At 65.5% G+C, this 26,468-nt stretch overlaps 3 protein-coding genes across 6 annotated transcripts in view; all 3 read left to right on the forward strand.

The window, feature by feature from the left end:
- The window catches only part of LOC142048918 (uncharacterized), a 5,616-nt gene extending 175 nt beyond the window's left edge, over positions 1–5,441 (forward strand). Inside the window, exons 1-3 of one of the 4 annotated variants that reach the window (XM_075076251.1) lie at positions 277–503; positions 552–736; positions 883–5,441. In XM_075076251.1, the coding sequence (XP_074932352.1) occupies positions 491–503; positions 552–736; positions 883–5,088 (4,404 nt within the window). In that variant the 5' untranslated portion in view covers positions 277–490 and the 3' untranslated portion in view covers positions 5,089–5,441. Of the gene's footprint in view, positions 1–276 lie in introns of those variants that run through there. The other 3 variants (XM_075076250.1, XM_075076249.1, XM_075076248.1) reach the window with 3 other exon arrangements.
- A 1,348-nt stretch (positions 5,442–6,789) lies between these two features.
- Positions 6,790–22,042, forward strand: LOC142048912 (CD5 antigen-like). The gene is made up of 8 exons (XM_075076242.1): positions 6,790–6,814; positions 10,121–10,435; positions 10,510–10,617; positions 10,792–11,106; positions 11,534–11,689; positions 20,962–21,369; positions 21,449–21,774; positions 21,852–22,042. Exons 1-8 carry the CDS (start codon positions 6,790–6,792, stop codon positions 21,858–21,860), a joined length of 1,662 nt encoding a protein of 553 aa, XP_074932343.1. The 3' UTR covers positions 21,861–22,042.
- Positions 13,521–17,039, forward strand: LOC142048921 (uncharacterized). Its single transcript, XM_075076255.1, has 3 exons — positions 13,521–14,942; positions 15,329–16,486; positions 16,728–17,039. The coding sequence occupies exons 1-3, from the start codon at positions 13,541–13,543 to the stop codon at positions 16,946–16,948; spliced, it is 2,781 nt and encodes a 926-aa protein (XP_074932356.1). The 5' UTR covers positions 13,521–13,540; the 3' UTR covers positions 16,949–17,039.
- Positions 22,043–26,468: the final 4,426 nt, after the last annotated feature.

The following is a 26,468-nucleotide window of genomic DNA, read 5'->3' on the forward strand; positions in this document are numbered from 1 at the left end:
GGGGCGGCGGCGGCGGCGCCTGCGCGGGGCGGCCGGTGAGGGCGGGGCCTGCAGGGGCTCGAGGGGCGGCGGGGGCGGGGCCTGGATGCGAGGCGGGGGCGGAGCCTGAAGGGAAAGGCGGGCAGGGGGCGGGACCTGGAGGGGGGTCATAGCTTGGCGGGGGCGTGGCCTGGAGGGATTTCAGGTACGGTGGGGGCGTGGCCTGGAAGGGAGTGGAGGTCGGCGAGGGCGGGGTCTGAAGGGAAAGGCGGACGGGGGCGGGGCCTAAGGGAGCTTGGGGGGCGGCAGGGGCGGGGCCTGGAAGGATTTCAGCTATGGTGGCCTGAAGGGGAACACTGGCAGATAGGGCGGGCCTTCTGGGGTGGCCCCGCCCATAAGGCCGGGCCACGCCCCCCACAGTGCTTGCTAATGTGCTGGGGCCGACTCCTCCCTAACTGTTGAGGCCACGCCCCCGTGCGGAGGCCACGCCCCCTCCCCATAGCCAGTCCACATGGCCAAGCCGTGTCCCTCTGATCTGGGGGTGGGGGGGGCAGGTGCCGCACCCTGCCCAGCCCCCTCCCCCCACGTTTTCCCCCCCCCAGGGCTGTCAGCATGGCGGGAGCGACACCACCAGCAGGGCCGGCCGGGTCCCGGGCAGGGGCTGCAGGCACGGCTGACCAGCCCTACGCCTGCCGGGAGTGCGGGAAGGCCTTCAGATGGTCATCCCGCCTGGCCCACCACCAACGCAGCCACACGGGTGAGCGGCCCTACAAGTGCCCCGAGTGCCCCAAGGCCTTCAAGGGCTCCTCCGCCCTCCTCTACCATCAGCGAGGCCACACGGGCGAGCGGCCCTACGCCTGCCCCCAGTGCGGCAAGGCCTTCAAGCGTTCCTCCTTGCTGCAGACCCACCAGCGGGTTCACACGGGTCTGCGGGCCTTCGAGTGCGCCCAGTGCGGCCTCACCTTCAAGTGGGCATCCCACTACCAGTACCACCTCCGGCAGCACACCGGCGAGCGGCCCTACCGCTGCCCCGCTTGCCCCAAGGCCTTCAAGAACTCTTCCAGCCTCCGCCGTCACCGTCACACCCACACCGGCGAGCGGCCCCACGCCTGCCCCATCTGCGGCAAAGCCTTCGCCCAAGCCACCAACCTCCGGCAACACCAGCGGGTCCACACCGGCGAGCGGCCCTATGCCTGCCCCCAGTGCGGCAAGACCTTCACCCACTCCTCCAACCTTCTCCTCCACCGCCGCACCCACGCTGGCACCCGGCCCCACGAGTGCCCAACCTGCGCCAAGGCCTTCGTCTCTGATGCCTGCCTGCAGAAACACCTCCAGAGCCACGCTGGCCACACTGCCATGCCGCCGCTCCTCCCGGTGCCTGCTGCGGCACCAGAGACACTCTGGAGGTGCTCTGCCTGCCCACTGAGCTTCACCAGCAAGGAGGAGCTGCTGGGCCACCAAAGCAGCCACTCAGTGACAGCAGTGACCTCCCCAGCCACCCCCCACCGCTGCCCCACCTGCGGAAAGACCTTCAAGAACAGCTCAGGGCTGGCCCGGCATCGGCACGGCCACGCTGCCGAGCGGCCCTTCAAGTGCACCATCTGCCCCAAGACCTTCACCCAGTTGGCCGGGCTGTTGGGCCACCAACGCAGCCACCCCGCTGCTGTCCCACTGCACCCTCCCCCTGAGGCTCCTCACCCCCCAGCAGCACCCCAGCCTGCCCCGGAGCGCCCTTACCAATGCACTGAGTGTGGCAAAGCCTTCAAGGGCTCCTCGGGGCTGCGTTACCACATGCGGGACCACACGGGCGAGCGGCCCTACGCCTGCCGTGAGTGTGGCAAGGCCTTCAAGCGTTCCTCCCTCCTCCAGATCCACCAGCGGGTTCACACAGGGCTGCGGGCTTTCGAGTGCGCCCAGTGCGGCCTCACCTTCAAGTGGGCATCCCACTACCAGTACCACCTCCGGCAGCACACCGGCGAGCGGCCCTACCGCTGCCCCGACTGCCCCAAAGCCTTCAAGAACACCTCCTGCCTCCGCCGCCATCGCCAGCTCCACACCGGCGAGCGGCCCCACGCCTGCCCCATCTGCGGCAAAGCCTTCGCCCAAACCTCCAACCTCCGGCAACACCAGCGGGTCCACACCGGTGAGCGGCCCTATGCCTGCCCCCAGTGCGGCAAGACCTTCACCCACTCCTCCAACCTCCAGCTCCACCGCCGCACCCACTCAGCCGCCCGTCCCTACCGCTGCCCGCTCTGCCCCAAGGCCTTTGTCATGGCCTCCTACCTCCAGCGTCACCTCCGCACCCACGCTCCTGGGCCCCGCGGGACCCCCCGACACCCCCCTCCACCCGCTGCTGAACCCCAGACCTTCCTGCTGGTGCAGACCCCCCAGGGCCTGCAGCTCATCCCCAGCCCTCCGGCACCCCCACGGAAGCTCCTCCTGCTGCCCAGCTCCCCGGCCGAGCCCCCTGCCTTCACCCTCCTGCCCGCCGAGGGTCCCCCGCCCCAGGCGGGGAAGGGTCCCCAGGCATCGGGACCCTCCACTGCCGGGCAGAGCATCCTGTTGGTACCTGGCACAGGACAGGCGCTGCCCGGTGTCCAGCTCCAGGCAGTGGCGGGGGCTCCAGCTGGGGCCAGCGTCATTGTCCTGAGGGGTGGCGTCAGTGGTGTCCTCCCCCCGCGAGGGCCGCAGCCCCCTGAGGTCACCGGTGTCCAGCTGCAGGCAGCAGAGGTGACCAATGTCCAGCTCCAAGCCCTGCCACAACCCTTGGAGGTCACCAATATCCAGCTCCAAGCTGCCGAGGTGACAAATGTCCAGCTCCAAACCACGGAGGTGACAAGTGTCCAGCTCCAAGCTCTGCAGCAGCCCTTGGATGTCGCCAACATCCAGCTCCAAGCTGCCGAGGTGACAAATGTCCAGCTCCAAGCCCTGCCACAACCCTCCAAGGTGACCAACATCCAGCTCCAGGCCAGTGAGGTGACCAACGTCCAGCTCCAAGCCCTGCCACAGTCCTTGGATGTCACCAACATTCATGTCCAAGCTGCTGAGGTGACTAATGTCCAGCTGCAAGCCCTGCCGCAGCCTTTGGATGTCACCAACATCCAGCTCCAAGCCAGTGAGGTGACAAATGTCCAGCTGCAAGCCCTGCCACAGCCCTCCAAGGTGGCCAACATCCAGCTCCATGCTCTGCCACAACCCTCGGACGTCACCAACATCCAATTGCAGGCTGCAGAGGTGACAAATGTCCAGCTGCAAGCCCTGCCTCAACCCTTGGATGTCACCAACATCCAGCTCCGAGCCCTACCACAACCCTCTGAGGTCACCAACATCCAGCTGCAGGCCACGGAGGTGACTAATGTCCAGCTGCAAGCCCTGCCACAGCCCTTGGATGTCACCAACATCCAGCTCCGAGCCCTGCCACAACCCTCTGAGGTCACCAACATCCAGCTGCAGGCCACGGAGGTGAGTAATGTCCATCTCCAAGCCCTGCCACAGCCCTCTGAGATCACCAACATCCAGCTCCAAGCTCTGCCTCAGCCCTCAGAGGTGCCCAGTGTCCATCTCCAGGCCACAGAGGTGACAGATGTTCATCTCCAGGCCACGGAGGTGCCCAGTGTCCATCTCCAGGCCACAGAGGTATCCAATGTCCAGCTGCAGACCACAGAGGTGACAAATATCCATCTCCAAACTACCAAGGTACCCGACATCCATCTCCAAGCCACAGAGATGTCCAACATCGATCTCCAAACCACTGAGGTCCCCAGTGTCCATATTCAAACCACGGAGGTCCCCAGTGTCCATCTCGAGCCCACAGAGGTGCCTGACATCCATCTCCAGGCCACAGAGGTGCCCGACATCCAGCTGCAGACGACAGAAGTGCCCGATGTCCATCTAGAAACCACTGAGGTTCCCAATGTCCATCTTGAAACCACTGAGGTGCCCAACATCCATCACCAAACCATGGAGGTGTCCAGTGTCCATCTCCAGGCTGCAGAGATGCCCAGCGTCCATCTTCAGGACACAGAGGTGACTACTGTCCAGCTGCAAGCCACTGAGGTGCCCAGCATCCATCCCCAAACCATGGAGGTGACTAATGTCCATCTCCAGGCCGCAGAGGTGCCCAGTGTGTGTCCCCAAACCACTGAGGTGCCCAGTGTCCACCTCCAAGTCACAGAGATGCCCAGCGTCCATCTCCAGACCGCAGAGATGACCAATGTCCATCTCCAAGACACCGAGGAGTCCAGTGTCCATCACCAAATGATGGAGGTGTCCAACATCCATCTCAAGATCACGGAGGTGCCCAACATCCAACTGAAGACAATGGAGGTGACAAATGTCCATCTCCAGGCCACTGAGGTGCCCAACTCCTGTCACCAAATGATGGAGGTGCCCAGCGACCAACTCAAGACCACGGAGTTGCCTAACGTGCATCTCAAGACCCCAGAGGTGCCTAATGTGCAACTGAAAGCCACAGAGGAGGTGCCCAACATCCATCTCAAGACCATGGAGGTGCCTGACATCCAACTCAAGACCTTGGAGGTCCCCAACATCCAACTCAAGACTGTGGAGGTGCCCAACGTCCAACTCAAGACCGTGGAGGTGCCCAACATCCAACTCAAGACCGTGGAGGTCCCCAACTTCCAACTCAAGACTGTGGAGGGGCCCAGCATCCAACTCAAGACCGTGGAAGCACCCAGTGTCCACCTCGAGCCCACGGAGGTGACAAATGTCCATCTCCAGGCTGCAGAGGTGCCCAGCATCCAGCCACAGCCCCCTGAGGTGCTCGTGGCCGGGGGGGCCCCGTCGCCCTCCCCATCTCCACGGCTGACGGTGGTGGGGGCGGCTGGGGGGCTACCCCCTGTGTTGCTACTGCAGGGGGCCGGAGGGGGACCTGCCCGCCTCTGCCTGCAGGCTTTGGCCCAGCTGCCCCCCCCCGGACCCCCCCGGATCCTCCTGGTCCGGGGTGAGCCAGTACCGGGGGGCAGTGGTGGGGGGCAGTCCCCCACCCCTGCCCGGGGGGTGTCTGGGGGTGGCAGCAGTGGTGGGGGGACAGGGACAGGAGCCCCAGCCCCAGAGCTGCCCAATGTCCCACTGGTTCACACCTTCTGAGGCGGGGGTGGTGGACACCCTGGGACCACCCGAGAGTCCCTCAGGACTCCCCTGTGGAGCCGGAGCTGGGGGGGGCTCAGCCCTGGGGTCCCACTGATGCACATCATACGGGGTGGGGGGGGGCCGGACCCCCCATGATCCCCGGGACCCCCAGAATGCCCCAGGACTCCCCAGCACCCCCCAAGGGCACTCGGGACCCCCCCATGGCCCCCCCAGCCACCCCTGCAGAGCCGGAGCTGGGGGTGGGTTTAGCCCTGGAGTCCCGGCGGGGTGGGGGGAGGGTCGGACCCCCGGACGCCTGGGTCCGCCGTGGGCGTGGTCAATAAACGGTGGCCCGCCCCCCACCGCCCCTGCCTCGTGGCTTGTCTTTCCCGGGGGCGGGGCGCCGGGGGGCGGGGCCGTTGTCCTGCGGCAGTGGGGAGGGGGCGGGGCCATGGGTGCGGCCTACGCCGTGCAGCGTGGCCTGGGCGGGGCCGTGGGCGGGGCCGTGGGCGGGCGGGGCGCGGAGGGACTATGAGGGATCGCTACGGCGGGTGCGGGGCGGGAGGTAGCTGGTTTACTGGAAAGCCGGCGTGTTTACTGGGAGCACTGGGGAGGTGGGGTTGGGAAGGGGGGCACTGGGAGGCGGGGAGTGAGGACAGGTCTCTGAGGTGCATAGGGGTCCGGTGGGGGGGGGGCTCTGGGGGTTACTGGGGGGCACAGGGCTCCAGGCGGGGGCTCTGAGGGACACTGGGGGGCAATGGGGGACACAAGCATCTGGGGAGCACACAGGGGTACCCCCAACCCTGCAGCAGGGGAGACCCACAAACCCTGCCCCACTACCCCCCCCATGCTCCCAGCCCCCACCCCCACCCCCCTGTCAGCCCTGGTGGGCCTGTGACCCCCCCAGTACAGCCCCACTGACTCCCAGTAATGCCCCAGTCTCACCCCCTCCCAGTATGGCCCCACTGACTCCCAGTATGTGTGTGCCTGCGTGTGTGTGTGCACATGCATGTGCGTGCACGAGCATGTATGTACGTGTGTCTGCATGCGTGTGTGCAAGTGTGCGTGGACCTAAGTGTGCGTGTGCATTTGTACATCTGTGTGCATGTATGCGCGTGTGTGAGCGTGCACGTGTGTGCAAGCGTGCACATGTGCATGCACATGCGTGTGTGCATCAGCATGCACATCTCTGTGCATGTGTACATGAACATGTGTGTGCGAGTGAGCATGTGAGTGTGCAAGAACTGTGTGTGCCCTGTGCCTGTGTGCTGCTGCTGCGGGAGGCCTCATGCACACGCGTGTGGGTGGGAGGCCATGTGCGCGCGTGTGTCGGGGCGGTGGGAGGCCCTGTGCACACGCATGTCAGTGGAAGGCCACGTGCACACGCGTGTCGGGGCGGCAGGAGGCCACGTGCACGCGCGTGGGCGCTGCACGTGTGTGTGTCCCCAGCGTGCCGCGTGGCTCTGGCGTTAACCCTCACCTGCCCTGGCCCAAGTCCCGCTGGGTTGGGGGAGACACAACAAGGGGGAGACCCTGCCCCCCCCGCCCCCCAGCCCAGGGGGGTCCCAGGGCCCCACCTGCCCCCAGCCCATCCCCCCCAGCCCCTGGATGGCCAGCTGGAAGGACAGACGTATGGACAGACTGAGTCATCCTTGGCCCAGCAGCTCCATCTCGTCCTCCCCGCCCGCCCGGCCGTCCCCATCGCCACCACGGCCCGCCATGGCCCTCGCCCTCCTGCTCCTGGGTGAGCCCGGCAGCACCGCCTTGCACTGCACGGGCACTGCACTGCACAGGCGCTGCACTGCACGGGCACTGCACTGCACGGGCACTGCACTACACAGGCGCTGCGCAGGGTCGGTGTGCGTATGGCACGGGTACGGTGCGGGTGCTGGGAATGGGGTTGAATACAGCACCGGGCACTGCATGGGCACTGGCACCGCACTGGCACTGCACAGGGTTGGCGTGCGTATGACGTGGGTAGGGTGCAGGTGCTGTGAGGGGGATGAATACGGCATGGGGCACTGCACGGGCACTGTGCTGGTACTACATGGGGCACTGCGCTGCGCTGGCACTGCATGGGCTCGTCGTGTGTATGGCACAGCTACGGCATGGGTATGGTGTGGGTACTGGGAGGGGAGGTTTAATATGACACTGGGCACTGCACTGCACTGCAGGGGCATGATGCAGGCACTGCACAGGCACAGTGCTGGTACTGCACTGCAGGGGCACTGCATGGGCACTGCAGGGGCACGGCACAGGTGTGGCACAGGCATGGTGCTGGTACTGCACTGCACGGGCACTGCATGGGCACTGCAGGGGCACGGCACAGGTTTGGCATGGGCATGGTGCTGGTACTGCACTGCGCTGCACTGCATGGGCATGGCAGAGGCGTGGCACAGGCATGGCGCTGGCGCGGCACTGCACGGGCACTGCATGGGCATGGCACAGGCGTGGCACGGGCATGGTGCTGGTACAGCACTGTGCTGGCACTGCACAGGCACTGCACGGGCACGGCACAGGCATGGTGCTAGACGTGCTGGCACTGCACAGGTACTGCATGAGCACGGCACAGGCGTGGCATGGGCATGGTGCTGGACATGGTGCTGGCACTGCTCGGGCACTGCATGAGCACTGCACAGGCGGCTCTGGGCACTGCACAGGGCTGGGCGCTGCACTGGGCGCAACAGGGGAAGGGCGCTGCTGGGGGCATTGGGCACTGCAGGGGGCACTGGGCACTGCATGAGGCACTGCGCCCAGCTGGGGCTGCGGGACCCTGCAGGGTGGAGTCAGGCACTGGGCACTGGCCACCATGGGTGGTGCTGGGCACTGGGAAGGCCACTGGGAGCTGTGGGCTGTGCTGGGCATTGGGCATAGAGCACTGGGAACTGGCCACTGGGAAGGGCACTGGGGATTGCACTGGGCATTGCAGGCCATGCTGGGCACTGGGCGTGGGGCACTGTGGGCTGTGCTGGGCACCGGGCAGGGTGTGGGGCACTGGGAAGCGGGCAATGGGCACTGGGAATTGCACTGGACACTGTGGGCTGTGCTGGGCACAGAGCACTGGGCGTGGGGCACTGTGGGCTGTGATGGCAACTGGGCGGGCCATGGGCAATGGGGAGGAGGGCAATGGGCACTGGGAAGGGCACTGGGGGTTGATTGCACTGGGCACTGTGGGACATGCTGGGCACAGGGCACTGGGCGTGGGGTACTGGTGTCTGTGCTGGGCACTGGGAAGAGGGCAATGGGCACTGGGAAGGGAACTGGGGGTTGTACTGGGCACTGTGGGCCATGCTGGGCATGGGGCACTGGGTGTGGGGCACTGGAAAGAGGGCAACAGGCACTGGGAAGGGCACTGGTAATTGCACTGGGCACTGTGGACTGCTCTGGGCACGGGGCACTGGGCATGGGGTGCTGTGGGCTGTGTTGGCAACTGGGGACTGGGCTGTGTGGAATAGTAGGAAGGCTGTGAGGCACTGGGCAGGGCATTGGGTGTTCTGGGCTGTGCTGGGCACTGGTCACTGGGAGGGGAACTGGGTAGGGTGGGCTGTGATGGGCAGTGGGAACAGCACCAGGCAGTGGGCATGGGGGTACTGGGAACTGGGTGCTGGGAAGGGCACTGGGCAAGGGACATTTGGCACTGGTCTCTGGTCAGAGGGTACTGGGAACTGGGAAGGGCATAGGGCAGAAGTCATGGGGCGCTGGGCACTGGGCCGAGCACTGGGCATGGGGCACTAGGCAGTGGGTACTGCAGGAGGCTACTGGGGATGGGGCAGTGGGCACTGGGCAGGGCACTGGGCAGGTCACTGGGCACTGGAGATGGACACTGAGAAGGGTACTGGGTCTGGCCATGGGGCACTGGTCACTGGGAAAGGCTGGTCGCTGGTCACAGGTCACTGGGAGGGATGCTGGGCACTGGGAAGGGCACTGGTCATCAGGCACTGGTCACTGGTACCCACTTCTGGGTGCCCCAGGGACCCCTGGCCCGCTGGGGACCCTGGGATGGGGTGGAGTGCCCAGATGCCTGGGTACCTGCACTCATCCGCTCTACTCGGTCTCCAGTGGGGGTGCTGAGACCCCACAGCACAGGTAATGGGGCAGGGGTGGGGGTGGGGGGATGGGGGGCTGTGGGGAGTGAGGGGCCTGGCCCAGTGGTGGGGAGCTCCCAGGGGGTCCCAGTGTGTGCAAAAGAGCCCAGCAGGTCCCAGGGTGGGCAGGGGTCCCACTGGATTCCAGTTTGTCCTGGTAGCTCCCAGCAGGCTCCATCATGTGCAGAAGATCCTAGGGGGTCCCAGCAGGTCCCAGTTTGTTCAGAGGATCCCAGTGGGTCTCAGCAGGTCCCAGCATGTGAAAAGGATCCCAGTGGGTCCCAGTGTGTGTAGGGGTCCCAGCAGGTCCCACTGTATGCAAAGGATCCCAGTGGGTGCATGGGTCCCAGGAGGACCGAGCAGGTCCCAATGTATACAGAGGTACCAGTGGGTCCCACCAAGTCCCAGCATGTCTCAGTATCCGCAGGGGTTCCTGGAGCCTGCAGGGGTCCCAGTGGGTCCCAATGTGTCCCAGTGTGTGCTGGGCTTCCAGTAGGTCCCAGCAGGACCCAGCATGTCCCCGTGTGTGCGGACATCCCAGGTGGTCCCAGCAGGGCCCAGTGTGTGCAGGGGTCCCAGTGGGATCCAGTGGATCCTGGGTGGTTCCCAGCAGGTGCTAGTGTGTGGGGGTGTCCCGGGTGGGGGGGCATGCAGGGCTCCCAGTAGTTCCCAGCAAGTCCCAGTGTGTGAAAAGGATCCCAGCAGGTCCCAGCATGGGCTGGGCTCCCAGTAGGTCCCAGCAGGTCCCAAGTGTGTGCAAAGGAGCCCAGTGGGTCTGAGGGGTCCCAGTGGGTGCAGGGGTCCCAGAAGGTCCCAGCAGGTCCCAGTGAGTGCAGAATCTCCCAATGGGACTCAGCAGTTCCCAGTGTGTAGGGCTACCAGTGGGTCCCAGGGCGTCCTGGTGGGTCCCAGCAGGTGTTGGTGGGTGCTGTTGGCCCTGGTGCCTGAGTGTGGTCTGTCCCCAGAGCCATTCCCCGTGCGGCTGGCCGGGGGTCCCGGGCGCTGTGCCGGGCGGGTGGAGGTGCAGCACAACGGGCATTGGGGCACCGTCTGCGATGACGACTGGGGGCTACCGGACGCGACGGTGGTCTGCAGGCAGCTGGGCTGTGGGACTGCCCTGGCTGCCCCACCGGGAGCCTGGTTTGGAGAGGGTTCGGGTCCCATCTGGCTCAACGGGTTGCGGTGCCGGGGCACCGAGGAGCGTCTGGCCCTGTGCCGGCACCGGGGCTGGCGTCCCCACGTCTGCGCCCACGAAGAGGATGCCAGTGCTGTCTGCTCAGGTGGGCTGCAGTGGGTCGGTGGGCGAGCAGGGGGCTAAGCTGGGGTGGCTTCACCTGACCGCCTCTCCCCACAGCACACCACTTCCAGCCCCTCAGCACCACCGAGCCCCCCTGGACCCCCACGCCGTCGCCCACCATCACCCAGCCACCCGTTACAGCATGCACGGGTGCAGCGTGCACAGGTACAGCATGCAAAGCTATGGTTGGGTACAGCGTGTGCAGACACGGCATGCACAAGTACAGTGTGCACCAGTACAGAATGCACAGTTATGGTGTGCATGGGCAAGGTGTGCACAGGCATGGCATGCACAGGTATGGTGTGCCCGGGCTGATGCTGACCCCAACCTCTCTCCCAGGGGGTCCCACCATGCGGCTGGTGGGGGCTGCGGGACGCTGCGCCGGCCGGCTGGAGATCTTCCACGCTGGGCACTGGGGTACTGTCTGCGACGACCTGTGGGGGCTGCCGGATGCGGCAGTGGTCTGCCGGCAGCTGGGCTGCGGGGCTGCCCTCGACGCCCCCCGGGCAGCTTTTTTTGGCGAGGGCACCGGGCCCATCTGGCTGGATGATGTGCGGTGCCAAGGGAACGAGTCATCCCTGCTGGGGTGCCTGGCTTCCCCCTGGGGCGTCACCAACTGCCAGCACCGGGAGGATGCCGCCGTTGTCTGTGCAGGTTCTTGTGATGTGGGAGGCTGGGGGCTGTGCCCTCGCAGGGCTGATGCAGTGGGCACACAGTCCCTGTACCCGTGCGGTGGTCCCGGGGCAGTCGGTGGGCACGGGGACACCGCGGCTGAATTGCAAATCCTGTGGGTGAGTGGTCTGCAGGGTGCAGTACAGCTGCTCTGCAAGCAGTGAGGGTGCAGTGCATGTGCAGTACGTGGATGGGCAGGGGGCAGTGCGTGTGCGCAGTGTGTGGGGACATCGAGTGTGTGCACGGGCAGGGCGCAGTGTGTGTGCAGTGCACGTGGATGGGCAGGGTGCAGTGCATGTGCGCAGTGCGTGGGGACATCGAGTCTGTGCACGGGCAGGGTGCAGTGTGTCTGCAGTGCACGTGCGGTGTGTGCATTGCAAAGGCTCATGCTGGTCTCTTCTGCCTGCAGATGAGCTGGCCAACCTGGATGCCCACCCTGCAGACCCCAGTCCCCACCGACCACAGATGAAGCTGGACTGGGTGACCCCCTCCACACGGCCCCGTGCCCCTGGCTCTCCCCAGAGCACCACAGTCAGCCAGTCTGCTGCAAGGACAGCCCGCAAGGGTAGGAGGAGTGGAGATGGGGGTCCCCGTCCCCCTGTGCAGGGTCCCAGAGAGCTGGCGGTTGCCGGTTGCAACTCGGGACCCCATGTTTTGCTGCCCCCTGGCCCGTCTGCAGGGCTGGGGGCTGAAGCGGGTTTGGAGGGCATGGATCCCCCCCCATGCACCTCTCCTGCCTGCTGGGCTCCCTCCCCATGTTCCAGAGACCCTGTCTGCAGGGGATGCCCCTGCCTCTGGGCCTGGGTCTCCCCCCAGAGCTGGGCTGAGTGACCCTCTTGTTGCTGCAGGGCAAGGGGACCTGCTGTCACCAACAGGGACGTCTCTGCCTGCCACCAGCACCCAGCACCCTGCAGGACAGGGTCTGGCCAGCACCACCCCTGGAACCCAGCACCCCACACGATGGGATGCAACTGGTACCACCCACAGCACCCAGCATCCTGCAACACAGGGTCGAATTGGTGCCACCCAAACCAAAGCAGGGCGAGATCCCATTCGTATCATCAGGATCACACGACTCAAAGCAGAACAGGATCCGGCTGGCATCATCCAGAGCACCAAGCCCAAGGCAGGACGGGATCCAGCTGGTGCCACCAGGTCTAAAGTGGGACAGGATCCGTCTGGTACCACTAGGTCCAAGGCAGGATGGGAACCAGCTGGCACCAACAGGTCCAAGGAAGGACAGTATCCAGTGGGAACCAACAGGTCCAAAGCAGGATGGCATCCGGCTGTCACCAACAGGTCCAAAGCAGGGTGGCATCCAGCTGGCACCAACAGGTCCAAAGTGGGGTGGCATCCAGCTGGCACCAACAGAACCAAAGCAGGATGGGATCAAGCTGGCACCAACAGGTCCAAAGCGGGGTGGCATCCAGCTGGCACCAACAGGTCCAAAATAGGATGGGATCAAGCTGGCACCAACAGGTCCAAAGCAGGGTGGCATCCAGCTGGCACCAACAGAACCAAAGCGGGGTGGCATCCAGCTGGCACCAACAGGTCCAAAGCGGGATGGCATCCAGCTGGCACCAACAGGTCCAAAGCAGGATGGCATCCTACTGGCACCAACAGGTCCAAGGTAGGATGGCAACCAGCTGGCACCAACAGGTCCAAGGCAGGACAGGATCCAGTTGGTACCATCCACATCACCCGTCCTAAAGCAGGTCGGGATCCATCCAGTACTGTACGGATCACCCAGTCCAAAGCTGGACAGATTCTGGCAGGTCCCAACAAGACCACCAGGAAACCATCCGGACGGGGTTTGGTTGAAACCATGCAAGGTACAAAGCCCAAAGCAGGGCGGAATCCAGTTGGTGCCACCCAACTGCAAACAGGGCAAGATGTGGCAGTTGCCACCCAGCTCACCCAACGGCCAGCAGGTCAGGACCCCACTGATGCCACTCAAGCTAAGGTGGGGTGGGATCTGGTTAGTACCACGCAGGGCATGAAGCCCAAAGCAAGGCAGGACTTGGTACCCACCATGGTGGTCCCAGCAGGTGATACCGTGTGGAGTAACCAGAACCTGGGAGAACCAGGTCCTGAAGGTACCATGACAAGCACACATCCTGCAGCAGAACCAGCTCCTGAAAGTACCATGACGAGCACACGTCCTGCAGCAGAACCAGCTCCTGAAGGTACCATGACAAGCACACCTCCTGCAGCAGAACCAGCTCCTGAAAGTAACATGACGAGCACACGTCCTGCAGCAGAACCAGCTCCTGAAAGTACCATGACGAGCACACGTCCTGCAGCAGAACCAGCTCCTGAAAGTACCATGACGAGCACACGTCCTGCAGCAGAACCAGCTCCTGAAAGTACCATGACAAGCACACCTCCTGCAGCAGAACCAGCTCCTGAAGGTACCATGACAAGCACACCTCCTGCAGCAGAACCAGCTCCTGAAGGTACCGAGACAAGCACACCTCCTGCAGCAGAACCAGCTCCTGAAGGTACCATGACAAGCACACCTCCCGCAGCAGAACCAGCTCCTGAAGGTACCATGACAAGCACACGTCCTGCAGCAGAACCAGCTCCTGAAGGTACCATGACAAGCACACCTCCTGCAGCAGAACCAGCTCCTGAAAGTACCATGACAAGCACACCTCCTGCAGCAGAACCAGCTCCTGAAGGTACCATGACAAGCACACCTCCCACAGCAGAACCAGCTCCTGAAAGTACCATGACAAGCACACGTCCTGCAGCAGAACCAGCTCCTGAAGGTACCATGACAAGCACACCTCCTGCAGCAGAACCAGCTCCTGAAGGTACCGAGACAAGCACACATCCTGCAGCAGAACCAGCTCCTGAAGGTACCATGACAAGCACACGTCCTGCAGCAGAACCAGCTCCTGAAGGTACCATGACAAGCACACCTCCTGCAGCAGAACCAGCTCCTGAAGGTACCATGACAAGCACACCTCCTGCAGCAGAACCAGCTCCTGAAGGTACCATGACAAGCACACCTCCCACAGCAGAACCAGCTCCTGAAAGTACCATGACAAGCACACCTCCTGCAGCAGAACCAGCTCCTGAAGGTACCATGACAAGCACACCTCCCACAGCAGAACCAGCTCCTGAAGGTACCGAGACAAGCACACCTCCTGCAGCAGAACCAGCTCCTGAAGGTACCATGACAAGCACACCTCCTGCAGCAGAACCAGCTCCTGAAGGTACCGAGACAAGCACACCTCCTGCAGCAGAACCAGCTCCTGAAGGTACCGAGACAAGCACACATCCTGCAGCAGAACCAGCTCCTGAAGGTACCGAGACAAGCACACGTCCTGCAGCAGAACCAGCTCCTGAAGGTATGATGAGCACTCATCCTCCAGCAGAACTGGGCCTAGACGGTATCATGCAGAGCACACACTCTTCAGCAGAAAGGAGTCTGGATGATACTATGTGGAGTGCACATCCCATAGCAGAACCTGGTCCCAGTGGTGTCACACTGGATGCACATCCTCCAGCAGAACTGGATGCAGATGGTACCACATGGAGCACAGGTCCTCTATCAGATACCCTGAGGAGCACACATCCTGCAGCAGAACCGCATCCAGATGATACCACACGGACCACAAATCTTGGGGCTGAACCTGGGCCAGAAGCCACCATGAGGAGCACGTATTCTCCAGCAGATACCCTGAGGAGCACACGTCCTGCAGCAGAACTGCGTCCAGATGATACCACATGGACCACACATCTTGGGGCTGAACCAGGGCCAGAAGCCACCATGAGGAGCACACATTCTCCAGCAGATCTGGATCCAGATGGTACTAAGCAAGGAATTATTTGGAAGAAATTTGCAGGAAAAGAATGAAATATTGGAGGACTGGGGTGGATGGAAAGACAGTAGGGACTACACGTGGATAGACTGAGAGAGGAGGGGGCAACTGAATGGACAGAAAGGTGGAGGGAAGGAAGGACAGAAAGTTAGGAGAAAGGGTGGGTGGACTGATGGATGGATGGATGGCGGGGAAGGATTTGTGGGGGATTAGATGCATGGATGGCAAGGAAAGGAATGGATGGATGGGTAGGTGGAGGGGTGGACATATGGGTGGGTGGGTGGATGGGGTTTTCTTCACCCAGCACCCAGGGCAGGGGGCTGGAGTCAGTGGTGCTGGGGCCTCACAGACCTCTGTGTACCTTCCCTCCCCAGGTGCAGACCCAGACCTAGGCCCTGCTGGAGTCCCTGCTCCCCCTGCAGAGCCCCCACCACCCCCTACATCACAGACCCCCACCCTGATGCCAACAACCGCTCCTGCCCTTGCAGTCCAACTAGATCCAGGCTCCAGCATCCCTTCCCAGAGCCCCCCAGCAGCCCCCCAGCACCCCAAGGAGACCACTGGTGCACAGAGTCCCTCAGCATTTACTCAACACCCCATGGAGCCCGCAAACACTCATAGCCCCCCAGCACACCCCCTGCACCCCATGGAGACCCCCAGACTCCAGATTGCTCCAGCACTCCCTCAGCACCCCATGGAGACCCTCAGCACCCTCACCCCCCCAGCACCCTCCCAGCACCCTATGGAGACCTTTAGCACCCAGGCCCCCCCAGCACCACTGCAACACCCCATAGAGACCCTCAGCACCCAGACACCCCCAGCACCCCAGAAGCACCCCATGTTGCTCCTCAGCACCCAGACCCTGCTAGCACACCCTCAGTACCCCATTGAGACTCTCAGCACGCAAACCCCCCCAGCTCACCCCCAGTACCCCACAGAGACCCTTGGCACCCAGACCCCCCCAGCACCCAAGCAGCACCCCACAGAGACCCTCAGCACCCAGACCCCTCCAGCACCTTCTCAGCCCCCCCTGGAGGCCCTCAGCACCCAGACCGCACCAGCACCCAAGTGGCACCCCATGGAAACTCTCCACACCCAGACCCCTCCATCACCCTCTCAGCCCCCCCTGGAGCCCCTCAGCACCCAGACCGCACCAGCACCCCCTCAGCATCCCCTGGAGGCCCTCAGAACCCAGACCCCTCCAGCACCCTCTCAGCCCCCCCTGGAGCCCCTCAGCACCCAGACCGCACCAGCACCCCCTCAGCATCCCCTGGAGGCCCTCAGCACCCAGACCCCTCCAGCACCCTCTCAGCCCCCCCTGGAGCCCCTCAGCACCCAGACCGCACCAGCACCCCCTCAGCATCCCCTGGAGGCCCTCAGAACCCAGACCCCTCCAGCACCCTCTCAGCCCCCCCTGGAGCCCCTCAGCACCCAGACCCCCCCAGCACCCTCTTGGCCCTCCCCAGAACCCCTCGGCACCCATCCTCGCCACACCCCAACAGACCGCATGCTCCCTGGGGCCCCGTGTGCAGGTAAGCCCGGGGTAGGGGGGCACCGTGGCAGGGTGGTGTCCTGCCAGTGGACTCCTGAGATGACACTCTCTGAGAGCTCTGGGGTTTCATGGGTGTGGGTGCCAGCAGGGTGGTGGGGGGATGCAGGGTTCCTTTGCATCCCAATTTCTATTGTTTTTTTTTGGGGGGGGGGTTTGGACACATTTTGGGGGGGTATCTCTTATGGCTGCACTTTAGGGGGTCTCTATGTCTCGCCCCACAGGTCTGACTCCACCAGCAGCAGCATCACCGGCCCACCCTGGGGCTGGGGAGCAGTGGGGAGGGGGGTCCAGCAGCTGCCCCCCCTGCCCAGCCCCCCAGCTGCAGGCCCTTCTGCAGGAGGTGCGGGGCCTGCGGGGAGACCTGCGGGCGCTGGCCTTGACCCTTCAGCACCTCCTGGGGGGCTTTTCAAGGACCCCCCCTACCACCGGCTCTCGGCCATGATGGGGTTGTGATCCCCCCTAATTGAGTGACCCCGGGGGACTGCTGTGACCCCCAAAGGAAATAAAGTGGGACTGGACCCCCCAGCCCCCACAATCCTGGAGCATCTTGAGGTTGTGGGGTGGGGCACATCATTTTGGCAGGGGGATAGGGGTCCCATCCTTGGGCAGGGAGGTGGTCTGGGGCACGCAGGCAGGGGACACCTGATCCTGCTCCTCATCCCACACCCCCATCTCCGCAGGTCCCATGGTGCCGGGCAGGATCCCTCAGTGCTTCCCCATGGCGCTTTCGCTTCCTCTCCCCTGCCCCCCTACACTGCCCCCCAAGGCCCTTCCTGGGAGGGAGCTTTAAAAGGGGGGACCCTGGAAGAGGGGGTCCCAGGCATCTGCAGCATGGGGGGGCTGGTCGGCCTCGGGCTGTGCCTTGGTGAGGGATTGGGGGTCATGGGGTGGGGGGCAGGGTCTTTGGGGGCCACAGGGCTGCGGGTGAACTTGGTGGGCACAGACGTGAGTGCACACATGGGGGCCATAGATCTGGGGATGCACTTGGGGGGCACAGAGCTGGGGGTGCACTTGGCAGGTGTGTTTGGGCTTTTACTGGGGTGTGCAGGGTGTGGGGTGTCTATGGGGTGTGTCTTGGGGGTCAGCGGGGCCTGGAAGGTTTTGGGGTGTCCATGGGATGCGTTTCGGGGGTCAGTGGGGCATGTGGGGTTCTGTGGGGTTGCATGTTGGGGATCAGTGGGGCAAGTGAGGTGGGGGATGTCTGTGGGGTGAGGGCTGGGTCCCCACTCAGCCATTGCCTCCCTCCCCCAGCTCTGTGCTGCGGCATCGTGGCTGGATCTGGTATGTTGGGGGTCCTGTGGGTGTCCCCTGGGTGTCTCCCTGCTGTCCCCCAGGCCGGGGTCCCCTGGCTGTCCCCTGGTGACCTCTGTGTGTCCCCGTGGTGACACTCGGGGTCTGTGGGGTCAGAGACCCTGGGATGTGGCAGGCACTGGGGCATGGACCACATATAGGAGGGCTTTTACTGGGTGGACTGGGGGTGTGAGGGGCAGGCTGGGGCAGTGAGGGGCAGGCTGGGGATGTGCTGGGAAGGCAGGGGCCGTCTGGGGGAGGCTGGGGCTGCGAGGGGCAGGCTGGGGCTGCGAGGGCCAGGCTGGGGCTGTGAGGGGCAGGCTGGGGATGTGCTGGGCAGGCTGGGGATGTGCTGGGCAGGCAGGGGATGTGCTGGGAAGGCAGGGGCCGTCTGGGGGAGGCTGGGGCTGCGAGGGGCAGGCTGGGGCTGCGAGGGGCAGGCTGGGGCTGCGAGGGGCAGGCTGGGGATGTGCTGGACAGGCTGGCGCTGTGCTGGGCAGGCTGGGGCCGACTGGGGGAGGCTGGGGCTGCGAGGGGCAGGCTGGGGCTGCGAGGGGCAGGCTGGGGCTGCGAGGGGCAGGCTGGGGCTGCGAGGGGCAGGCTGGGGCTGCGAGGGGCAGGCTAGGGCTGTGAGGGGCAGCCTGGGGCTGCGAGGGGCAGGCTGGGGCTGTGAGGGGCAGCCTGGGGATGTGAGGGGCAGGCTGGGGCCGTGAGGGGCAGGCTGGGGCTGCGCTGGGCAGGCTGGGGCTGTGCTGGGCAGGCTGGGGCCGCGAGGGGCAGGCTGGGCCTGCGAGGGGCAGCCTGGGGCCGTGAGGGGCAGGCTGGGGCTGTGCTGGGCAGGCTGGGGCTGTGCTGGGCAGGCTGGGGCTGTGAGGGGCAGCCTGGGGCTGCGAGGGGCAGGCTGGGCCTGCGAGGGGCAGGCTAGGGCTGTGAGGGGCAGCCTGGGGCTGTGCTGGGCAGGCTGGGGCCGTGTGGGGCAGGCTGGGGCCGCGAGGGGCAGGCTGGGGCTGTGAGGGGCAGCCTGGGGCCGCGAGGGGCAGGCTGGGGCTGTGAGGGGCAGGCTGGGGCCGTGAGGGGCAGGCTGGGGCTGCGCTGGGCAGGCTGGGGCTGTGCTGGGCAGGCTGGGGATGTGAGGGGCAGGCTGGGGCTGTGGAGGGGCAGGCTGGGGCTGCGAGGGGCAGGCTGGGGCTGTGGAGGGGCAGGCTGGGGCCGTGAGGGGCAGGCTGGGGCTGTGCTGGGCAGGCTGGGGCTGCGAGGGGCAGGCTGGGGCTGTGCTGGGCAGGCTGGGGCTGCGAGGGGCAGGCTGGGGCTGCGAGGGGCAGGCTGGGGCTGTGAGGGGCAGCCTGGGGCTGTGCTGGGCAGGCTGGGGCCGTGAGGGGCAGGCTGGGGCTCTGCTGGGCAGGCTGGGGCTGTGAGGGGCAGGCTGGGGCTGTGAGGGGCAGGCTGGGGCTGTGCTGGGCAGGCTGGGGCTGTGAGGGGCAGGCTGGGGCTGTGCTGGGCAGGCTGGGGCTGTGGAGGGGCAGGCTGGGGCTGTGAGGGGCAGGCTGGGGCTGTGCTGGGCAGGCTGGGGCTGTGGAGGGGCAGGCTGGGGCTGTGAGGGGCAGCCTGGGGCTGTGCTGGGCAGGCTGGGGCTGTGAGGGGCAGGCTGGGGCTGTGCTGGGCAGGCTGGGGCTGTGGAGGGGCAGGCTGGGGCTGTGAGGGGCAGGCTGGGGCTGTGCTGGGCAGGCTGGGGATGTGAGGGGCAGGCTGGGGCTGTGAGGGGCAGGCTGGGGCTGTGCTGGGCAGGCTGGGGATGTGAGGGGCAGGCTGGGGCTGTGAGGGGCAGGCTGGGGCTGTGCTGGGCAGGCTGGGGATGTGAGGGGCAGGCTGGGGCTGTGAGGGGCAGGCTGGGGCTGTGCTGGGCAGGCTGGGGCTGTGAGGGGCAGGCTGGGGCTGTGAGGGGCAGGCTGGGGCTGTGCTGGGCAGGCTGGGGATGTGAGGGGCAGGCTGGGGCTGTGAGGGGCAGGCTGGGGCTGTGCTGGGCAGGCTGGGGATGTGAGGGGCAGGCTGGGGCTGTGAGGGGCAGGCTGGGGCTGTGCTGGGCAGGCTGGGGCTGCGAGGGGCAGGCTGGGGCTGTGCTGGGCAGGCTGGGGCTGCGAGGGGCAGGCTGGGGCTGTGAGGGGCAGGCTGGGGCTGCGAGGGGCAGCCTGGGGCTGTGAGGGGCAGGCTGGGGCTGCGAGGGGCAGGCTGGGGCTCTGCTGGGCAGGCTGGGGCCGTGAGGGGCAGGCTGGGGCTGCGAGGGGCAGGCTGGGGCTCTGCTGGGCAGGCTGGGGCCGTGAGGGGCAGGCTGGGGCTGTGAGGGGCAGGCTGGGGCTGTGCTGGGCAGGCTGGGGCTGCGAGGGGCAGGCTGGGGCTGTGAGGGGCAGGCTGGGGCTGCGAGGGGCAGGCTGGGGCTGTGAGGGGCAGGCTGGGGCTGCGAGGGGCAGGCTGGGGCTGTGCTGGACAGGCTGGGGCTGTGAGGGGCAGCCTGGGGCTGTGCTGGGCAGGCTAGGGCTGTGCTGGGCAGGCTGGGGCCGTGTGGGGCAGGCTGGGGCCGCGAGGGGCAGGCTGGGGCTGTGAGGGGCAGCCTGGGGCCGCGAGGGGCAGGCTGGGGCTGTGAGGGGCAGGCTGGGGCTGTGAGGGGCAGGCTGGGGCTGTGAGGGGCAGCCTGGGGCTGTGCTGGGCAGGCTAGGGCTGTGCTGGGCAGGCTGGGGCCGTGTGGGGCAGGCTGGGGCCGCGAGGGGCAGGCTGGGGCTGTGAGGGGCAGGCTGGGGCTGCGAGGGGCAGGCTGGGGCTGTGAGGGGCAGGCTGGGGCTGCGAGGGGCAGGCTGGGGCTGTGCAGGGCAGGCCGGGGCTGTGCTGGACAGGCTGGGGCTGTGAGGGGCAGCCTGGGGCTGTGCTGGGCAGGCTAGGGCTGTGCTGGGCAGGCTGGGGCCGTGTGGGGCAGGCTGGGGCCGCGAGGGGCAGGCTGGGGCTGTGAGGGGCAGCCTGGGGCCGCGAGGGGCAGGCTGGGGCTGTGAGGGGCAGGCTGGGGCTGTGAGGGGCAGCCTGGGGCTGTGCTGGGCAGGCTGGGGCGGTGAGGGGCAGGCTGCGGCCGTGAGGGGCAGGCTGCGGCTGTGAGGGGCAGGCTGGGGATGTGCTGGGCAGGCTGGGGATGTGAGGGGCAGGCTGTGCATGAGTTGGGCAAAGTGAGACTGTACTGGTCATACTGGTGCCATACACTTTTCCCCCTGTGCACAGTGGTGCCAGCCCGGCTGAGGGGCAGCCACTTACGCTGCACTGGGCGCCTGGAGCTCCAATTCGCCGGCATCTGGAGCTCCGTCTGCGCCGAAGGCTGGGACCTGGCGGCTGCCCGGGTGTTGTGCCGCCAGCTGGGCTGTGGTCGCCCACGCCTCGTCCCGCCACCCTGCAGCCCCGCGGCAGCCGGTGCTTCCCCGGCAGTGCTGCTGCTAGTGCAGTGCACTGGGCTGGAGCCGGACCTGGAACATTGCATCCTCCAGGCAGGGCACCCATCATCCTGCCCCACGGATAGGGTGGCTGCCGTCGAGTGTGAGGGTGAGCATGCAGCAGGGTGGGGTGCTGCTGCCTTAGGTGGGGCCTCCCATGGGGCTGGCATCACCCAGTGTCCTTGCAGAGCCTTTCCAGCTGCGGTTGGTGGGTGGCCCCCGGCGCTGCGCTGGGCGGTTGGAGGTGAACCATGATGGGCGGTGGGGCACAGTCTGCGATGATGGCTGGAGCAGGACCAACGCAGAGGTTGTTTGCCGGGAGCTGGGCTGTGGGGTGGCAGGGCCTGTTGGTGACCTCCCCCGGGGACGGCCCCGCTTCGGCCCCGGTGCTGGACACATCTGGCTAGATGACGTCCGCTGCCAGGGTCAGGAGGGGACCCTGCAGAATTGTGCCCACCGCATCTGGGGACGCCATGACTGCACCCACCAGGAGGATGTCGGCGTGGTCTGCCAGGTCTGGAACCCCATCTGCCACCATGGAATACCCCAGGGTGGCAGGATCAAGCCACGGTCATCCTTTTGTCCTTGCAGGATGCTTGAGCAGTGCAGCTCTGCCCCTGGATGGTCCCCGATCTCGGCAGCCACCATGTCCCCCTGCAGAGCAACCCTCCTGTGTATCTCCCTGGGGGACCCCATGCACCACACCCCACAGGAGGCCATGGGTGGCAGCCCATGGCCCTGCCCCAGCCCCTTGTCCTCCTGCACAGTCATTAAATGTGGAGACCTGGGCATCTGCCTGCACCGTGCCTGTGCATGGGGATGCGTCCGCAGGGCAGCACGGGGTGCCTGTGCCCAGGGACGTGGGCACCCAGCCTCATGGGGCACCATGGGGTGCCTGTGCACAGCTGTGGCTGTGCCATGGGGCCACAGCGGGGTGAGTGCAGGGGCTCGACTGTCCCAGGTGTGGGGCTGAGCCAAGCCTGGCCCCCTGCCCACACTCCCCCTGTGGCCTCTCGACCCTGTTATGAAACAGCTCGTTAACGCTAATCCTGCAGCCACCTGTCCTGCAGCCTGCACCCTGCCTGCCCGGGGGGGGACATGCCCACAGCTCTGTCCTGTGGTGTGGGGCAGGGGCCAGGCTGGGCCCTGCTGGGAGGCAGGCGGTGGGGCTGGGGCAGGTGGGGCAGCGAGGCAGAAAGCAGGGCAATGGGGTTTGGGGGACAGAGGGACTGGGTGTGGGGCAGCAGGGCTTTGGGGTGCAGAGGGGCAGAGAGTGGGCAACGGGATCAGGGCGGCAGAGGGTCAGTGCATGGGGAAATGGAGGCCAGGGCTTGCAGAGGGGCAGGGCGTGGGGCAATGGGATTTATGGGTGCAAAGGGTGTGGGTGCAGTGGGGCCACGGACTCCGGGGGTGGGGCATGGGGCAATGGGACACCAAAGGGGCACATCCTCCCCCCTGCAGTGACAGAAGGGGCACAGGGGGATGCGGTCAGGGGCAGCGAGGACAGGGGCAGTGGGGCTATGGCTTGTGGGGCTCAGCACCGGGCTGTGCCCCTCCCAGCCCTGGGGACAAGGACCGGGACAAGCTGGTGCCACCTGGCCTGGCTGCCCGCTGGCTATTTCAGTGCCCCCGCAGCTGTCCGTCCCTCCACCCCCGCAGCCCTGCCACCACGCTCCCTCCCACGCTCCCAGGATGCCAGCCAGCAAAGGGCCCCCCCGGGGGGGGGGACACACGGACAGGGACAGGGACAGGGACAGACGCCCGCATCCTCCGCATACCACTGAGACCAGAGACGTGCCGGTGTGGCTGGACAGCTGGACCCTGGGGATGGTCCCCAGTTGGGCAGGGGGGTTAAAGGCCCCCAATTCCTGCCCCATGGTGGGGGCTGGGGGAACACCCGCCTAGGAGCAGCCCCTGCTCCCCAGGAGGGTAATGGGGAGAGGAGTGTGTGACCTTCCCCCCGTTGGCTGTCTGCCAAGCGGGTCCTGCTAATGTGCTGTCAAGTATTAATTACCTTCCAGCGGGGCCGGGGTCAGGGCCCGATGAGCAGATGGGATGGGGGGAAAGAGCAGGTGGGAAGGAAGAGGGAGGCATAGGCCCTGGGAGCTCGGCAGAGGGAGGTGGCCATGGGAAATGGCGGGGGGGGGGGGGGGGGTGGAGATGGTAATGGGAACAGGAGAGAGGGATGAGTATTATTGTGGAAAGTAGGGAGAGGGAGGGGTATGGTTATGGGAACAGGGGAGAGGGAAGGGTATGGCCCTGGGAACTGGGGGAGAGGGAGGGATCCAGCCTGGGAGCTGGGGGAGAGGGAGGATGCTGGGGCAGGCACAGTCCCGGGGTGCAGGCATAGGGGGGCAGACACAGTTTTGGAGCACAGGGCAGGCAGAGCCCTGGGGTGCAGACATAGGCGTGCAGGCACAATTCTGAGGCACAGGGCAGGCAGAGCCGTGGGTTGCAGGCAGAGGGATGAGCAGGGTGCCACAACCCTTATGTGCTGTGCTCCCCCCACTCTAACCTGGGGAGACCCCCCCAGCACCCCCGGCTCCATGCATACCCCCCACCCTGGGCTGCACCTCCGTGGCTGACCACACATTCTGGCATGGCCAGTACTTCCTTGGCAGGACACTGGGTCTGTGTGCCGCCAGCTGGGCTCTGCCAGCCCCATCCCAAAATAAACCCCCCAGGAACGTGCCCTGCTGAGGGGGCCCAGATGTGACTCAGAGCTGGGGGGGAGGACAGCAGGGACACGGAGCAGGGGTGGCGTGGCCGGGGCTGGGGACGCTGGGGACGGTGGCAGAGGGGGCTTGGTGTGTGGACAGTGTCTCTTGGGGTTGGTGCCAGCCCCATGGGATGATGCCTTGGTCCCGAGGATCGCTGCGGGCCAGCAACCAGGGCTGGTGTCCCCGGCCTGTCCCCAAAACATTCTCCCCCACACCTGGGGGTCTGGCATCCACTTCCTGCTCCTGGTCCCTGCCCCACACTCCCGTGGGAGTCGGCTGGCACATAGGTGGGTGAAGCTAGAGCTGTGATATGCTGTGTGGCTGGGGGAGACATGACAAAACAGGTCCCCCATCCCCTTGGGGAGGTGGCACCAGAGAGGGGAAACTGAGGCAGGTGGAGGGATGCCCAGGACTTGCTGTGGCCACCCAGGCTGCCACCGCAGCAGGGTGAGGGGTCGTGGCCGTGCTGGGATGTGGTAGGGGGCGGGAAGCTGTGGCAATGTTGGGGTGCATGGTGTGTGGTTGTGGCATGGCTGGGTTGTGCCATGACATTGCTTGGCTGTGTCATGGCATGACCCGGCTGTGTAGTGGCATGACCAAGCTGTGTCATGGCATCACTGGGCTGTGTTGCGGCATGACCAGGCTGTGTTGCGGCATGGTTAGGGTTGTGTTGTGGAATGACATTGAGATGGCATTGCATGGGGGGACAGAAAGACAGGATGGGGTTGGGCATGGGGTGACAGACAGGGTTTGCACATGGGGACAAACAGACATCAAGGACCATGACTTACTGGAGCAGAGCAGCTTGGTCTGATGGAGAGGCAGCACTGTGAGGAAGGACAGTTGGACAGAATGGAACATTGCATGAGGGGACAAACAGAGGTGGCATGGTGTCGTGAGGACTATGGACATGGACAGACAGACAGAATGATGCATGGCATGGGTGGGTGGATGGACAGAGAGCACAGGCAGGGACATGAAGATAAGAAGCAAGGCATGTGGGGGCAACTGGACCAAGCCTGGTGTGGGATGGATGGATGGGCGAATGCATTGATGGACAGACAGACAGTGTGGAGGGGACGGACAGACAGAGTGTGGTGCTGGGGACAGAACCCCTCTCTGGGTGGACAAGCAGCACAGGGGCAGGCAGACAGACAGTGCAGGGGAGCACACTGAGAGACAGCCAAGAGGCCTTCACCCTGCTTCCCCACCCTGCACTGGGTGCACCAAACCCATTGGGCTCAGCATGGCTCAGATCCCATCCCCAGCTCCATCCTATCTGTCTGTCCCCCCATGCAATGCCCTGTCTGTCTACGCAAGCCCAGCTCCATCCCATCTGTCTGTCCCTCCATGCAATGCCTTGTCTGACGCCCATCCCCAGCTCTACCCTGCCTGTTTATCCCCTCTGCCCAGCTCCATCCTGTCCGTCTGTCCCCCAACGCAATGCCCTGCCTGTCCTGCCTATCTTTGGCCCTCGGCACGCATTGGGGCTGACACATGTTCCCTGCGCGCGAGCGGCAGAGATTAGCGCGGGCCGGCGGCATGGGAACGGGCAGGAAAGTCTGAGTCACAGCTCCGGGTGCCGGGGGCGGCTGTGGGGCCAGGGGCACCCAGCCGTGCCCTGGGAGCACCCGACCCTGCTGGGACACGCGGTGGGGGACGCAGGTGAGGCACGCACCACTCCTGGGCTGCTTGGCTGTCCCCATGCAACCCTGAGGGACGCTCAACCCTGCCTTTTGCTTCTGGCTTGCTTGCATGGCCCTGTTGGCTCAGCCCCACAGCAGTGGGGGTGTGTGTGCGCTGGGGGACAGGCTGGTTGTCCCAGCCCTGCACACCTGGAGGTGCTGGTGGTGGTGGTGACCTCGCTGTGGCTGTGCCAGCGCAGGTGGCTGCAGGTGGCGGGGTGGGAGAAGGGTCTGGGGTTCTGCTTCAGTGCTGGGGATGGAGAGGCAGAGCCACCCCTGACTCCCTGCAATGGGGGGACGTGGGGAGGGTCAGATCCAGCCCTTACCCCTTGCAATGGGGAGGATGTGGAGAGGGGTAAAGCCAGCCCATGTGCCTTGCAATGGGGGATGTGGGGTAGGAAAGAGCTGGCCTTGACCCTTTGCAATAGGGGGGATGTAGGGTGGAGAGAGGGAGCTCTGACTTCTGCTGTGGGGTGATGTGGGGTGCGATGTGAAGCTTCCTGTCCCTTCTTTGGGAGCTTATAGGGCTCACTGCCTCTCCGCTGGGGTGTGATGCGGGGCTGTCCATCCCTCCTACATGGGGACGAGGGCTCAATGGAGCTAGTGTTCTGCCACCCCCCCAGCTTCCTTTGGGGGTGCTTGGCCCCACTGGGCAGGGGTGTTTTGGCATCCCCATCACCTCTTGGCATGAGGCTGCACCTTCCCACCAGCTGGGACCCCCGTGTCTGGAAGAGAAGGAAGGGCAGGGCACCATGGGGAGAGCCCCTGGGGTGGGACTGGGCTGTACTGGGATGAGCTGGGCT

Source organism: Phalacrocorax aristotelis, chromosome 29 (genome assembly GCF_949628215.1).
Source record: "Phalacrocorax aristotelis chromosome 29, bGulAri2.1, whole genome shotgun sequence".
NCBI classification, from domain to species: Eukaryota; Metazoa; Chordata; class Aves; order Suliformes; family Phalacrocoracidae; genus Phalacrocorax; species Phalacrocorax aristotelis.

Bases quoted from the DNA above. Each gene is read 5' to 3' on its own strand.
- LOC142048912 (XM_075076242.1), top strand. From the start codon at position 6,790: ATGGCCCTCGCCCTCCTGCTCCTGG. The intron at 10,618-10,791 runs GTACAGCATGCA...CCTCTCTCCCAG, and splicing joins CACGGGTGCAGCGTGCACAG to GGGGTCCCACCATGCGGCTG. The intron at 11,107-11,533 runs GTTCTTGTGATG...TTCTGCCTGCAG, and splicing joins TGCCGCCGTTGTCTGTGCAG to ATGAGCTGGCCAACCTGGAT.
- LOC142048921 (XM_075076255.1), top strand. From the start codon at position 13,541: ATGACAAGCACACCTCCTGCAGCAGAACCAGCTCCTGAAGGTACCGAG. The intron at 14,943-15,328 runs GTACTAAGCAAG...TTCCCTCCCCAG, and splicing joins AGCAGATCTGGATCCAGATG to GTGCAGACCCAGACCTAGGC. The intron at 16,487-16,727 runs GTAAGCCCGGGG...CTCGCCCCACAG, and splicing joins CCCTGGGGCCCCGTGTGCAG to GTCTGACTCCACCAGCAGCA.